This window comes from Diadema antillarum, unplaced genomic scaffold (genome assembly GCF_040938485.1).
Source record: "Diadema antillarum isolate AM-2024a unplaced genomic scaffold, OU_Dant_1.0 seq00000187_RagTag, whole genome shotgun sequence".
Classification (NCBI taxonomy): domain Eukaryota; kingdom Metazoa; phylum Echinodermata; class Echinoidea; order Diadematoida; family Diadematidae; genus Diadema; species Diadema antillarum.
In genome coordinates, this window is record NW_027271251.1 from 591,165 (window position 1) to 607,418 (window position 16,254).

General features: G+C 38.5%; 1 protein-coding gene across 1 annotated transcript in view; it reads left to right on the forward strand.

Annotated features, from left to right (window-relative positions):
• Nucleotides 1-16,254, forward strand: part of LOC139728618 (WD repeat-containing protein 81-like) — a 29,493-nt gene that overhangs the window by 8,625 nt on the left and 4,614 nt on the right. Inside the window, exons 9-21 of the mRNA XM_071639560.1 lie at nt 58-1,475; nt 2,429-2,571; nt 3,131-3,250; nt 3,873-4,122; nt 4,728-4,919; nt 5,993-6,107; nt 6,948-7,087; nt 7,553-7,606; nt 9,542-9,725; nt 10,581-10,648; nt 11,410-11,469; nt 14,420-14,643; nt 15,856-16,045. Coding sequence (XP_071495661.1) covers nt 58-1,475; nt 2,429-2,571; nt 3,131-3,250; nt 3,873-4,122; nt 4,728-4,919; nt 5,993-6,107; nt 6,948-7,087; nt 7,553-7,606; nt 9,542-9,725; nt 10,581-10,648; nt 11,410-11,469; nt 14,420-14,643; nt 15,856-16,045 — 3,158 coding nt within the window. The remainder of the gene's footprint in view (nt 1-57; nt 1,476-2,428; nt 2,572-3,130; nt 3,251-3,872; nt 4,123-4,727; nt 4,920-5,992; nt 6,108-6,947; nt 7,088-7,552; nt 7,607-9,541; nt 9,726-10,580; nt 10,649-11,409; nt 11,470-14,419; nt 14,644-15,855; nt 16,046-16,254) is intronic.

The window sequence follows — 16,254 nt, forward strand, 5'->3', positions numbered from 1 at the left end:
ATGAAGCTTTGCAGAAACAATCGGATTAACTCTCATTTTTTTTTTTTTTTTATACAGGCACATTAGGGAGCTGATACAGGGTTTGCTGAAAGTTACCAAGGGAGAGGATGAAGATTATACATGTCCATGGGACTTGTCCCTGCTCTACCAGAGTGGTCAGAAAGGCCTGCCATGGTTTTCACCTAGTCTCCTACTCCAGCCTCACTCCCGACTGGTGGCTTTCCCCCAGTATTTCACCCCATTGTACCAGTTTCTCAGCGAACTGCACCGCCAGCGGTGCCAAGCTGGTGCTGAGGAACCGCATCCTGTGGACCTGACCGACAGCCAGGCCATGAGCATGGTGCAGCTAGCCCGGCACTGGCTGTCAAGGGTCACCCATGACATCAGCGATGAAGGCAAGGACCTGCTCCTTCCGTACATCCTGGGTCTCTTTGAAGACGGCAGTACCGCAGTTTATGCTGCTCTGTCGCTCTTCAGCAGGTATGCAGGTCATTTGGGACCAAAACTGGCCACTGATAGGCTGCTGGCACCACTTTCTCACCTTTTGGACTCAGAGTTCACCTCTCCAGACTATCTGCTCCTGTTCCAGCATTCCTTCCTGTCTCAGGTCATCATGTGCCTTGGCCTGAAGCCCTTCCTAGCGGAGCTTGCCGAATTTGTGACTGAAGCAACTAATGGCATGAAACAGTGTCCCATGTTTACTGATGTTGCTGGTGAGCAGACCTGTGGCCTGACTGTCATTGGACCATCCATGAGTACCAACCTGAATGAGAGAGAGAGTTTCCTGACAACAGATGGCATAGCGGTGGAGGAGGAGCTCTTTGGAAACGTTGATGGTGATGAGGGTGATGAAGAGGATGCTAATGATGAGGAAAATGTGGAGGAAGACAGCAACGGTGCAAGAGAAACCACCGTCTCTGGGAACTCTGAAACTCAGTGTGATGAAGAGGATGAAAATGATGATGGTGGCGATAATGGAGCATCAGACTCACAAATCAAAAAAGGGAATGAGAGTCCATCTGATGAGCAGGTCTCATCTTTAGAAGATAAACCAAGTGACACAATATCCTCCGACAGGGAAGCGGACACTCTGTCAATTAACTCCGGAAATATGACCTCCTTATCTGACCAAGGAGATGAAGACAATGTCTCTCAACAGCTCTTACTCAAAGATAAATCTGACAGACCCAGAGAAGAGGAAGACCAAATTTTCGGAAGCCAGAAATCAGCTGATCATTTCAGAGTGTACAAGCAACAGCTGTCATCCAAACTCTACCAGATCAACACCCTCATTGGCAAGAGTCTTAGTGAAGTAGCCAGTGAGAGCATCACGTGGTTGGTCCACCGCATTGGACCAGCTCTGACAGTGCGCTACATCACTCCAAAACTACTGATAGCTCTCTCAGCTTGCTATATGGAACCCCAGCAGCTTCTGCACAGCTCTCTCAACAGTGACGGAGATGTGGATGAGATGGGTAGGTCTTATCGTCATGGCTACAATAATTAGGCTCCTCACTCACTATTGCAGGAATTTATCTAACATTTTGCCTCTTGGAACCTTCTAGGCCCTGTGCAAAGCCTCTGGAGATTTTGGGTTTCAGAGGATTATACGACAATGCACTATAAAATCCTTTTTAGCTCTGATTGGTGTGCACGCTGCACATATTCTTCTAAGCTAGTGTGATGTCACCAGCACAGGTGGTTTGCTAAAGGCAGACAATGTACAAGCATTAGGACATCTTGCACGTGTTATACTGATATATAAAGTTTTTGTTTACAGTTAAAAACAAAGTGAAGAAGAAGAAAAACTCTACAGAGAGCAAATGAAAAAAAAAAAAAAGTGGCAAGTCAAGTTTGGGTAATTATAGGTGTGGGGGCGCATCTTGATATCATGAACATTTGTATCATGAATTGACATATCTTATGATCCACCAGATTTCTATTAATATGCAGTAGGTTATTTGTCATACACACATTAACGCACTACGCAAACTTAAACATCCAAATTCTGATACCAAAATTCAGTCTGGGAATGTCAAGATGAAAATTATAAATCTGGAGACCATGTGGAATAGTGCTACCACCCCAAACAGAGTGGGATTGCCTTTGAGTGATTTCAGTTTACCAGATTTATCAAATATCAAACTAAAGGCTCTACCTGCATTACTCCAAAGGAAAATAGCCTTTCTTCATTGTCATGGAGAGCATTGGCATTCCTAGAAGCAATTTGCATGGAAGGATTGTCATGTTTGATTTTCTTTAATTTGTCTTTCTCTGCAGAGATAGTTTCTGTCAAGAATTGTCATGTTTACTTTCTGATAATGTATTCACATTACAGCTGTATGTGTCTTTAAAAGATGAATTAAAGAAACAACTAAAAGAAAATGACCATACTTTGTTGTTGCGGTCGTTTTCCTTAACTTTGCAGATACATCCAGTGTCTGCAATGGAAAGAAGGCTGTGGTAGGAGACATCAATGCTCGGTCCGTTCTGAAGTGTCTGACAGATGTAGCGCTGCTCTTTGGAGACCAGTTCATATTTCAGCAGTATTTGCCATTTATTAAAGAGACGGTAAATAGCTGCATTCTTCTCATGTTTGAAATCTGTCAGCAGTATGTTCTGCACTTTGTTCCTCGACCATGCTTTAATTTGGGTCTTCTCAAGTACTTTTAGCTATTAAATTTGTTACTAGAGACAGAGGGCCCGACCATCTACATTTGAATAATTTCTCTGTGTACTTTATTCGTAAAGCCTTGCTTTCACTGTGCAATTGTTTTATGTGGTAAGTGATTTTAAAACCGTGAAAAGTAGATTTAGACTGGAAGTGAGGACAATAATTAACTTATATACAATCTTATGACTTCTTTTTTTACAGTGTTCTACAGTTTGTCATACATACCCATTCCATATTCTTTGTTTTAGTTTTATTTGCAGTCTGTGATGCACAATCTATGCTGCATGTCTATGTTAGAGGGAAAGACTGTATATTTTGTTTAACTGTTGTGAACATTATTGAGGGTTGTTGCCTTGGAAATATGTTTTGAAAGCCATACCTGTGATGAGAGCTTGGATTTTATAATCAACATTGTCTGATAAAGTTTTGTAATCATCTTTACCTTGTGATTGACAGGTGCGTAAAGTCCAGAGAAAAGTTAGTGTTAAGCTGGAAGGTCGTCTGGTTGCTTCTGTTGTCCTACTGAGACATATTCTCCCCTTCCTGACAGACTCTGTTCTTATGGAAAAACTGCAGGTAAATGATGTATGCTCGTAAACATTAATTTTCTTATGCCACAAAACTTTTTGCTGTGCATGTATTTAGTTTTTCTATTTCTAACCTTGTGGTAGTACTACCTGATCCCCACTTTATAAAGGGATTGTCATAGACTTTGCTTAAAGACAGTGACTTTGCTTTAGTTAGTGTTTTGTGTTTGTTCCTGTTTGTGTAGTATCTTGTACTTTGGATTTTTGTGAAATGAAGTGCAAGTTCTATATAAAAGGCATAAAGAGAAGGGGGCACAAATGAGACAGAATATGTCAAGTAACTGAGGGGATAATGTGAAATTTTAAAGATAAGAAATATGATTATATGGTGGTATTTGCATTCAACTGCATTCCTGCTTCATTTATATGCATTATTATGGTATGAATTGCAAACCTTTGACTCATAAAGGCATGCATGTGCACTTGGACTAAGAGAAAATCATTCAAATGATTTTCAAGCCACGACACCAAGCCATGCAGCAATAGATTTGAAGTATTTCACATAATTATGTTTCTTTTGTTTTGATTTGATGAGACAGTTTTTGGTAAACTAGTCACAACAGTCTGTTGCATAATCCTCCCCTCTCCTACACCATACTGGAATTTGTCAGTACCTCTTTGGCAAGTTTGTGCACCCTCTCCTGGACATCATGTCGTGCACTGGGATCAACTTCCCCAGCGGCAGCCAGGTCCGCTCCGTCGTCTGCTTCAAGCTGGTCGACATCCTAAACGCCATCGCCCTGCGCATCGGCCGTGAGATGACGAGGGATCACATGACAGATATCCTGAAGCGCTTCTTTCTCTGCTTCAAGCTAGCCTCCGCCTCCAGTCTCTCCAGCCCTGTTAGCGGCACTCCTCCTGGTTTGTGTCTCGCTGTGTTCTCCCTTGAGTTGAAATTGATAATGCTGCTTTCCTAATTGCATGCAAATGCTGGCAAACAAAAATTTGATGAGGAAGCAAAAGTTTTTTTTTTTTTTTTTTTTTAAAGCATTTGTAGTTTCTTACCAAATTTTTACTGGATTGAAGGTTTGTAGCCCAACATAGTTGTTATGATTGTATCTCTATTTGATACCATGTTGGCATCACACCAGCTCTGGACTATTTGTAATATTTTCCAGTGGAGGAATGATGTGGTAGTAATGCCCTTTATGGAGTCAGTTCCAATTTTGTCTGATATATGTGATTACATGTGCATTTTAAAAATTTTTTTAGTAATCTCCCAAGGTGTGTTGGGTGTGCGTGTCAAGCAGTGCAGAATGGATGCGTGTAAATTTCTGTAATTACGGACTTAAAAGAGACCTCAGACATACTGGGTGTATCTCTTGTAATCACTGTTTGGAATATGATGGCTGGGAATCTTGAAGGAAATGGCAATATTTTATGTGATGCGCTGATCAACTCGCCGTAGAGTGGAATACCAGGCAACAAGTGGTCAATCAGGGTTATTTGTCTTGTGTGATGGTCAGATTACAAGAGCCTGGCCAACAGTACAGACAGTGAGGACAAGTACCTGGTTATTGAAGTGGACAATGAAACCAACCAGATGACCATCGGTTCACCATACGGCCCGACAGCAAGAGGACATTCGCAAGACTCGGGTCCAGAGATGAGCCCCACCTTCCAGGGCTTGGGAACTGTGCCAAGGCCAAGCAGTTTAGGTGAGTTTCCTCTTGCTGCCATAAAGGTTGTAAAAAATACAAACAGGAAAAAGAAATCCTAGAACATTGCATCTCATATGTGTTTGACAATGGTCAAAGAAAATTGCAAATCGAAGTGACCTGGTCTAGGGGGATTGTTGCACTGCATTTTGAATAGAAGGTTTGGGTTTAGAGCCCAGCCATGGCCTGAGGCAAGATGCATTATCCCCCGAGTTCCTCTCTGCTCTGATGTTGAAATGGGTGCCAGGGTCAATCTTACTGGAATATTTGTAATTATTTCTGTTCCCTTAATGACAAGTGGTATACTGCTTGTCACTAACAAACAGTAGATATGATCAAGTCGTTAGATATTGTATCTGCAGTCGTCACCCTGACTGTTCCTTGAAAGAAGAAGTGCAAATAAAACAAAGTTTATCTGTTACCAGTGAAACAGTTTACAGTCAAATATTTGCAACATCCTGCCTGACCAGCCTCCCATTAACCTTTATACAAATGTGTACCTTTCTTTTCTTCACTTGAAAAAATTATGGTGTCCATATCATATTGTTCTTAGCAATTTCGGTATGATGACTTTGTCAATATATTCAGTTCAACTAATTCAACAAGAAGGGGCTGTAGTTCCTTAGTATTTGACAGATTTTATAAAGTCATTTTACCATATTGCATAGGTGATTGTGACTGGTATCACGATTTTATGACGTACTGTAAAAGTGAAAATTTTCGTGGTGTTGAAATTTTCGTGCATTTCGCGCAACCACAAACTAGCACGAAAGTAAAAGCATGTGAATATTTTTGCTTGCCATATGTTCCAGTAGTTGATATCTTGATTCTGCGGAATTAAAAACATGCGAGACTCTTTTTACCTGGCCAAGCGCAAAAAGTTGGTCGCGGGAAAATATCTACTTTTACAGTAATTCAAAACTTTAAAATTCCTCATCTTCTCCTTGAGGGTATAGTTTTGATGAGAATTTTACTTTTCTGTTTGTTTTACTTTAATTTCTTTGTGTGAGTCAATTTGAACAAATCACAGAGTTTCTCTTTCCAATTGATGCAAGTTTTTGTCTGACATCCAGGAAGCCAGAATGATGAAAATGTCTCTCTGGAGGACATGAAGTCCACCCTGCAAGACGTCTTCACCCCAGAGTTGGCCCACGCCGCCTACATACCGCTCTGTAGGCTCACAGGCAGGTGAGGGTGTACAACTTGACACGTACTTTGTAGACCAAGATAGCTGTACGAAGAAATTGTGACTGGTGCATGCATATGCATGATATCATTCACAGCTGTCTCCTAGGCAGAATACCTTTTTTTTTTTTTCAATAAAGTTACAAATGCTTTGCTTCATGCTTCCATGTTTCTATTGGAAAAAAAAAGAGGACAGGTTCTTGCCCTCCCCTACACTGCCTGACTCTTGTTCCCTTAAAATGTCAACTCTGGAATAGTGACACATTTGCTCCTGCGACAATTGCTCAAGTTGTATTTTATCCAAGGACTGAGGGTTGGTTGTACTAGGGTTTTAGGTTTAATTTGATATAAGGATTAGGATTAAGGTTAGGGATATGTTTTTTGGTAGAATTTATATTTGGCTTAGCATGCAGATATTTCATGGGAACAATTGTCGCAGGAGCAAATGTCATGGAATCCTTTTGAGTAGCTTTGAAGTGCAGTTTTGGATTAAAATTCAGTGCTGCAGACCTGCATTAAATTATTGGAAATTGCTTTTCCTTTGTAATGTCACAAATATTTGAAGCAATTTTCTGATCACAGATTTAACTGTTTTTTTCTGTTCATTTGACATGTTTTTTTTTTGTTGTTCCTTCTGATGATCACATTATGGAAGTAGGATATCACAAATTCATGGAAAATTGTTTGTAACAGTGGCACTTCGGAATGTTTATTTTTTTGTTCCTTCGGTGATTGTAATTAATAAGAATATAAATTTGGCAAAGTTGACTCTGATTGGAATAATTTATTGCATTCCTTTGTGTGTGTTTGTGTGTTGTGTGAATGTGTTTGGTTTTCTTTCAGCATATACATGGAGCGGAGTCTAGTCAACCACGAACAGATCTGGGCCCTCTCCAGCAAGCATGAGAAGGCCATGTCAACTCAACTGTCGCCACCGATGCAGTCTCCTCTGTCTGATGATGGTAGTCTTGCCAACAGTCCAAGTAAGAACTAAATTCCATCTTGTCTTCCAAGACACTGTACAAGTCAAAAGATGAGGCCTTCACCCATCTTGTGACCAACAAATCATCGACGGGACGTACACTTCTGGTGGTTCTAGGACAATTACCCCTTCCCCTGACCCTAATTCTAATCCTAATCTAAAACCAAATCCTGACCCCAACCCCAAATATAACCTTCTAACTCTAATCCTAATCCTGAACCTGATCCTATCACTAGCAGGTATTTAGTTGGGAGGGGGGGGGGGGGGGGTATTGTCCTTGGGGAGTAATTGTCCTGATACACTTCTTATGAATGCAGGGAATTTGATGATGACAAAATTTGTCTATCAGGTGACGCACTGGGGAATGAAAAGATGTTTTTGGTGATGATTCAGCTATGTAGATCTTCATGTGGGTTCAGAAACTTTTATTTTCATGTAATCATATGAACTGCTTCATTTTTCTCAGTTTCTTACCCAGGCATTGATGGCAATATCTCCTGGTCTTCTCCTGGGGTATCTGGTAATATTTCTGTCTGTCTGTCTGCTTGTTTCTCTATCTCTGACTCTCTCTCCCTCTCTTGCTTTCTGTCTCTCAGCATATCAACAGTGTATCTTTGTATAAATTCATATGTATATCTGTGCTTATATAGTTATATGCAGGACTGATGCTGTTACTTGTGTGTATGTGTTGTGGTTCCATGACATTTGCTCCTTTGACAAGTGCTCCCATGAAGTGTCTGCACACTAAGCCAAATATAAAACCTACCAACAGACGTAATCCTAACACTAATTGTAATACTCACATCAAACTAAACCAAAAACCCTATCACAACCCTAACCCTAACCCCAAGCCTGGAGAAAATAAACCGGAGCAACTGTTGCAGGAGCGAGTGTCATGAGGACAAGTTCACCTTCATAGACATGTGGGTTGAGTGAATGCAGCAATATTAGTAGAACACATCAGTGAGAGTTTGAGCAAAATCGGACAATCCGTTAAAAAGTTATGAATTTTTGAAGTTTCTGCTCAGTCACGGCTGGATGAAAAGACTACTATAGCTTGTGATGTCACATGAGTACAACAATATAAAGAAAGAACAAAGAAAATTCAACATATTCCCATTTTTCTCGCATAACAAAGGAACACTCGACTTCTCTCTTTCAGAAGGCAGGGGGAATAATATTACCCGTAACATACGTCAGTAGCAAGTCGAAGAAATGTGCACTTTATTCAAAAAGTAAAGTTTTGTGAAATTCTCTTTTTATTTTCCTTATATAGTTGTACGCATGTGACATCATACACTGCAGTAGTCTTCTCCTCCAGCAGTGACTGCGCAGATACTTAAAATATTCGTAACTTTTGAACGGATTGTCCAATTTTCCTCAAACTTTCACTGATGTGTTCTACTAATATTGCTGCATTCTCTCAATCCTTATGTATATGAAGGTGGACTTGTCCTTTAATACCATGTGTTGTTGCTCTCTTCTATTCTTGCCAATACCTTTGTGTCTTCCATTTCTTTTTATGTTGCTCTCATTGACTTTTAGAATGATATGCGCCTCTGAATGTAGTCACTTGACATTTTGTCTCTTTTTTTTTTATCACAATCTCTTTGTCTCCCTTTTTCTGCTGCTCTAAGTAATGGCCGACTACTTTTGCCCTTGATACTTTGATATTGTTGCCATCACTGCATGTTCAGTTTTCTTTTTATGGATGCATATTGGGCATTTTTTAATTGCCTTCCATTTGTGACTGATGTGCTTTTCCTTCAGTCCTCAACAACACATCTTCAGTAGTGTTACAAGTCAGTGAAGAACTGGCTTATGATTTGGCTCTCTCTCTGTTTCAGCTTTTCAATGTTTGATATGTAACACCAGTTCAAATGACTATTATTCATTGGATGTTGTAAGATGGTTATAGGGATCCTAGTCAAATGATTGGCTGAGAGCAATCACATGTCCAGTCTTTGATTTTTACCATTGACCATGTACTAATGACCGGTACTTACAACCGCTCGGAGATGAATGACTGTGGCTTGCTGTAATCATTTCAATGATATCAGAATTGCATACTGAAGCGATGCGTACTCATTCAGTTAGCGCATGCTCCATCACCTACTTATGGTAAACAAGTTCATGTTCAGTACCAGTGTGTTTGGGGCATTTCTTCACACATCTTGGCTTTTTCAAAAGCAAGTGCCATATGTAGCTGACTGGTATTTACCCATAAAATAAGGTAAACGAAAAATAGATCATAGAACCATTTTATAAAGCAAACGGCGCATTTAAATTCAGGACGTTAGTGGAGATGCAGTGCTCTCTCAGATTCACAGTGTTGTGCAACATGCACTCCGCTGTGCCTCATACATGTTACACCATTGTAAATTAGTATATCCTTGAGTGTGCTGCATCTCTACTAATGCCCTGTCACCTGTGCATTGTTTGTACATAATCCCAGGTGCTGGGAGCTCAGGAAGGGGTACATTTGGTGGCCATATGATGGTTGTTGGTAATCGCATTGAGCCTGCCTTCTGTGAAGACGAGCCGCCAGCTGCGCCTGGCAGTACTCTGCCAGAAGGGGAAGATAGGACACTGTGTGAAGATGCAGGAATAGAGACCGCTCAACTCCCAGTCAGCCCAAGGTTAGAGGATGTTACATCTCTCTACGTGTTCCTTCTGAAGTAGCTGTTACAGATTTGTTACAATTTTGAATCAAGGATATATTGATACATCTGGCTTTGATAGCATTCATATTTCAATACCATCTGTCAAAAGACTTTATATTGTAACTATATGCAACTGAAAATATTCATGATTTGTTTGATGTTGAAAGTATGCTTGATTTAGACTATCCACAGTTTGCTCGAGATTGCCATTCCACACCATGTTCAAGTTTACCTTATCGGGCTGACTGAATGGTGGTTGATTACCTTCAAACATCAATTCACCAGAGTCACCAAGTCTAACACATTAGGCATGAGACTCACAAGCAAGCTTTTTCTCACACCTCGCAAAAACAAATAAACAATACCCCCCCCCCCAAAAAAAAAAAAAAAAAAACCCAACAACAACAACAACCCCAAACCCCCCAAAAAAACAACAACAACAAACAAACAAACAAACAAACCCCAAAAGAAAAACCAAACAAACAAACAAAATACAACAAAATTAAAACATGGATTTCCAACCTCCACAAAAGTCACATTGTGGGGGAAATTATGTTTTACATCTACCCTAAATATCCTTTCTCTTCTTATCAAATCAAATCAAAGTTTTATCCTTCACATTACATTATTTTAGCCTTATGATAACCAAGCAACAATGATTTGGTCAGAAAAAGAGGGTGAAAGCCAGGTGTGAATTATTGACCAAAAACATAATTGTATGATTTGTTGTTCTCTACTCTGTGTATTGAATTCAACTGCAACATGATGTGGAATTGCGCTTTGATGTAAATAAAAAGTTTGTGTGTTCTTTGTTTGTATATTGTCATACAGAGCAGAGATGAATAAGAGCAAACGAACCCTGCGAGGAGCATGGCTCAGCTACTGGGAGCAGTATCTAGGTCAGTCTTTGATGAATTAATCACTTGTTTCTTAGGTGCAGTGACTAAGATAATCATAATGCATTATCTCTCCCAGTATATTCCTGACTGTTAATTGCTGCATAGCTAATTATGCTGAGTTTGTATGTAATTTATCTACTCGAGCTATTTTGGCATTATTATTTGAGACATGAGATGACATCAGAAATAACATTTTGTATTAACAGACTGTATACATTATCGAATGTTCCAATATTCTCAAGGCATAGCATGAAATAAAGAATTTGTCTTTTATCAGCGCTGAAAAAAAGTCAGATTATTACTGCTAGTAAGTGTTATGCTATGATTGTCATAGAATTCCTAGTAGTATGTTAATTACCGTGTCCTATCATCAGAAACCTCCCATGAGAAACTGTAAGAATACTAGCTGACACACAAACATTCAAATGGGAGAATTGACTTGTGAGTTTAGACACATTCAAGTGTGCAGTATATTGGGGCATTAGAACGCACAAGGTCAATTTAATTTTTTACTTTGAATAAATATCAAAGTTCATATTTTTAAATTTTGGCAGATTTCCTCACATGCAATATCAGTGACTATACTAGGGTATTGTGTTAATGGGTCACACATCCCTATATATTTGATCGTAATGATAATGATATTTATGAAGCACATTTTCCATGTAGATGTCTAAATGTGAGATTTGTTTATATAGATATTTGTAGATTCAGGATTTTTTCATGTGAGATTTATTCCATCGTCTTTTGCATCCTTACAGCTCGGAAGGAGCATGATAACTCACTACACTTCTGTCAAATCAAACTGCAAACATTCTCAGGTAAGGAGCGACAAAGTTTGTTTTTGTTTTTGTTTTTTCTCAGATGAATGACTATTATGAGACATTCTATATGCCACATATCTCACAAGTATAATATTTCACGAATGGTCACTTTGTGAGTGATTGAATTTTGCCAGTGATTTAATTCAGGTTCAAGAACCACAGCAAGGAAAGAGAAACAAGGAGAAATGTTACTTTATGATTTCTCACCGTGAAGACAATATACATTGCATCGATTTGTTTTATTGGACACAGTAGTTTTGTGAGCTGTTTATATTACAAATATCAGCTGACTTTACCAAAGTTGCAAAATAAAGCACCACAAAAGATATACCTTAGGTACAGTAGTCTTCTTCTTAAAGTTCTGCGATTGTTTGTGCAAAAGCAAGAAAGTTGGAGATATCCTCACATTTGATTGGCTGACTCAGGGGCCCATTCTTTTGAGATATCAATGGATGTCTATATAATTATGGATCTAGCTGGAAATATTGTTCAATATTTCCTCCACTTTTTAGCTAAGCAAATTGAGATATCAGTGGATACAATGGATATATGGATATAACTTTGGATATATTGTTGGATATATGTCCATCACTTTTTATCTTAGCAGTTTGAGTTATCAATGGACATGGATATATGGATATACATTTAGGTAATACATCATGGGATATGTCCTTATCTTTTTCGTCAGCAATACTTGGCTGCTCTAATGTGACCAGTGCCTTCTGTTATTTTTTGTGCTTCTATGCAAGAGCATGTGCATATACAACTAGTTTAATTGCTTTGTCAAGTAATTTTGGAGCAGGATTTGGCCCCACCACTGATTTCTAAAACTTGATTGGGAAAGAGATGCTCCTTCAATGCAGGAAAAAAAAAAGGCTTGGCAAGTATCATTTATGATAGCTCTAGTAAGTTCAAGTTCAAGTTCATTTTTAGTTTTTGCCATCTCAACATAATCAATAACATATGCACATGATTTTTTTTTGAGTTGAGTTGAGTTGAGTTTATTAACAACATACATGTGAATATGATAACATGATAACATGAAATTCCACAGTGTAAGATACAATAACATGAAAATTTTTTGAGAATACAATGATTTTGTACAAGGTTCTTACAGCTTTGCAAGCATATATTTTACATACTTATATCTACCTTACATAAGAATACATGTGGTATAATAGACTTAGTTTTGTTGTGATACATTTATCACTGAAAAGTCAAAGAGAATGAATAAGTATGTAATGTAGACATACATGCATAGACAAAGGTTCTGAAAAAAAAATAATAGAAAAACAGAAGATAATGTTGTTAAAAGGGGAACCAAAAGTTAGCACAAGTGCTAGTCGAGAATGGTTCTTTCATTATAGCTACATGTACGTATATTTAAGCTGCTTATTGCAAGGTCTACTCTTTTAAAGTATCTGTACCATAGAAGTACATTAAACTTAACACTGAATATTCTTTTCATCACTAAACTTCATTTAACAAGTGATTTTTTAGGTTTCTTTGAAATGAAGATCTTGTTCTTTCCTCTTGAATATTTTTGGGCAAACTATTCCAAAACTTTGATCCGACAAAAGATATAGAAAATGTACCATGTGTCATTTTACATTTCGGAAGTCTAAGCATGGAATGATCTTTGCCTCTAGTCCTGTATGCATGATTCATTGGCTCATAATATTGCGTTACACAATGTGGTAAATGTCCCATGTGTAGATCATATACAAAGGTTGGCAATGCAAGCTTATGCAGGTCAAATACATCTAACAATCCTAAACTGGTGAATAATGGCCTAGAACTTGTTCTGAAGGGGGAAAATGTAATTGCTCTCATGGTCATTTTTTGTGCTAAGAATATACAATTTAAGTGGCTTTTGTAGGTACTTTCCCATAATTCAATTCCATTAAGTATATGTGATTGTATAAAGAATTTATATAAAAGCATGAGAACATGCCTTAGAACAAAGTATCTTAACTTGAAAATTAAGCCAATTCTGTGCCTAATGCATTTGTTGATACATTTAATCTGATCCTTCCACATCAAGGTCTCATCAATTTGGATTCCTACTAAAGATGCTACATTTACTCTTTCTATAACCGTTTCAAAGACTGTTAACACACCTTTAATTGCAATTAGTTATCTTGGTCCTTTAATAATCATATAATTTGTTTTCTTTAAGTTAATAGTTGATTTATTCACAATACACCATTTTTGTACCTCATTCAATTTGAAAGTAAGGAAATATCAACATATAAAGTAATCAATTAAAAAAGGGTGTATACTTTTGATGAGGATTGTAAAAATAGGCATTTAAGTGATAAATGAATTAAGTGATAAATGAATTGGAGGATGGAGATGGGAGGACCCACTGAAAATTATGGCTTGTAGTACCGGGTATATTTTGTTTGCATGTATTTGTATTTGCACATTGCAAACATACAGAATCCTATCATTAAGTTTTCCAGAAGTTGAATGTTTAAAATATAAATACATGATATTTTGTGTACTTATTTCTCTCTGTGTGTGTGTGATGATGATGATGATGATGATGATGTTGCAGTGGAGTGGAAATCATATGTGTGCCATCAGCTGGTAGTTTTTCCTTGACCAAGACACAGTTACCCCTGTTGAATTCTGCTGTTAACATATGTAGTAGAAAACTGTTTGTCTTAGCTTTTCATTGGTAATGTCGAAGTTATCTCAGAAATTGTAACCCCCATTGCAAGATTATAACTGATTAGTAGATGGGTGCAATGTACAGGTACACCCAGCTTTACACAGGTAAGCTATGGTCCAGCACAAATGAAGTCAGGTGCTGCTTTCATCAGCAGTCCTCTTTTCAGCTTGTAGTTGCAGATCAAAGTGTGCTGCCTCCAAAATCCAAGATGCTAACTTTCACTTGCCACCTCATCTGTGTCCTGTGGCTTGAAATCATCTTCCCCCATAGGGCACACCAATGGAGTGAAGGCACTGTGTATGATGCCCAATGAAAACTCCTTTCTGAGTGCCAGCAAAGACAAGAAGGTGAAGATCTGGTCTCTGCGAAACTTTGGAGATGGCACCGCCAAGTCGAGCAGCTCACTGACGTACCACCATCACCGCAAGACGGTGTTTGCTGTAGACTACCTGGAATCGCAACGCCTAGTGGCGTCATGCGATGGCAATGTTCACGTAAGAAAGCTTTTGCTCCGATGTCAGCTGGTAGACTATGGATCCTGTATTTTATATGATTTTTTTTTCTTCTGATATCTTTAGTGTAGTCTGTGCATCTGTCATCAGTGGTACCAGAGGCATCATGCTTTTAAGTTTGGTAGCTGTTCTTCAACACAAAATGTTTGCCACAAAAGATGAAATAGATAAGGTGAAAGATAGATAGATAGATAGATAGATAGATAGATTAATAGATAAATAGATAGACAGACAGACAGATAGATAGATAGATGGATAGATAGACAGATAGATAGATAGATGGATGTAGATAGACAGATAGATACATAGACAGACAGACAGTTAGATAAATAGATAGATAGATAGATGGATAGATAGACAGACAGATAGATAGACAGACAGATAGATAGATAGATAAACAGACAGACAGACAGACAGACGGACAGATAGATAGATAGATAGATAGATAGATAGATAGATAGAGAGAGAGAGAGAGACATACAGAGATGACAGACAGACAGAGAGACAGGGTAACATATCGATATGTACCTACATGTACACATATCCCATATTTTAATGTTGTATGGCCAAGTCTGTATTGTGTATAAAGATTTGCAACCACTTTGGCATCTTCCTATTTGCATTGTTCACGTACAGTTACCGTATACAAAATTAAGATGTGATAGCAGGCTTATGGATCACCTTGCCAAAATTTGGCACCCAATAAGATAGACCTGCATTTCTTTAGATCGTGTGTTTGTTTCTTTGTTGTTGCTTTCTTTCCTTTATTTGTCTGTTATGATGATCTTACCCATCTGCACTTGTTTCAGTGGTGCAGCATGCTTCAAGGAATCCTGTCTCTTGTTACAAATCTACCATCAATGAGATGCAGCATTTTGTCTGTCTTTTAATGTCAGCTATCCTTGTTTGTTTGCAATGTCTCTGTCATATATTGCTGTGATTTTTTGTTTTTCAGTTTTCTGTTTTGATCATCCCATACAAGGACGACATGTGGTGACAGATGTTTAAAGGAAGCATGTGTAAAAATTTGTCATGAGATAACACACTCATTATATATGCAATGTAGAAAATATAAACAATAGTAGATAAGATGTGAGGTATGAGCAGATGCTTTTGGATTCTTGTTTTTTCCTTTTCAAGACTATGCTTATAATTTTGAACCTACCATGATCTTCTCTGTCTCTTTCCGAATAGGTGTGGGACCCGATAAATGGGGCAGCAGTGCGAGGTTATGACCTGAGCCGCAATGCGCCAAGCTGTATGGAGGTAATGCCTGCCCCCAGCCCTTGTTTGATGGTCTCCTCAAGTGATGCTGGAGTCTGCCTCATTGACACCAGACACGGAGGGGTGCAGCATGAGATACGTGTGGCCTCTGGGTCTTTGGGTAAGATATCAATCCATAGACGGGGTCTCCAGCTTAAAGGGATGGTATAGTATTGGTTGAGATGAGGATTCAGCTCTTAATTTTTTGCAAGAATCATAGAAACCACTTTATGAAATCTTGAAGAGCAGACAATTCTTTGAGGAATTCGAATTTCATTTGATGAAAATTGGTTTTGAAATGACTGAGATATCAAAAACACAAAGTAAAAC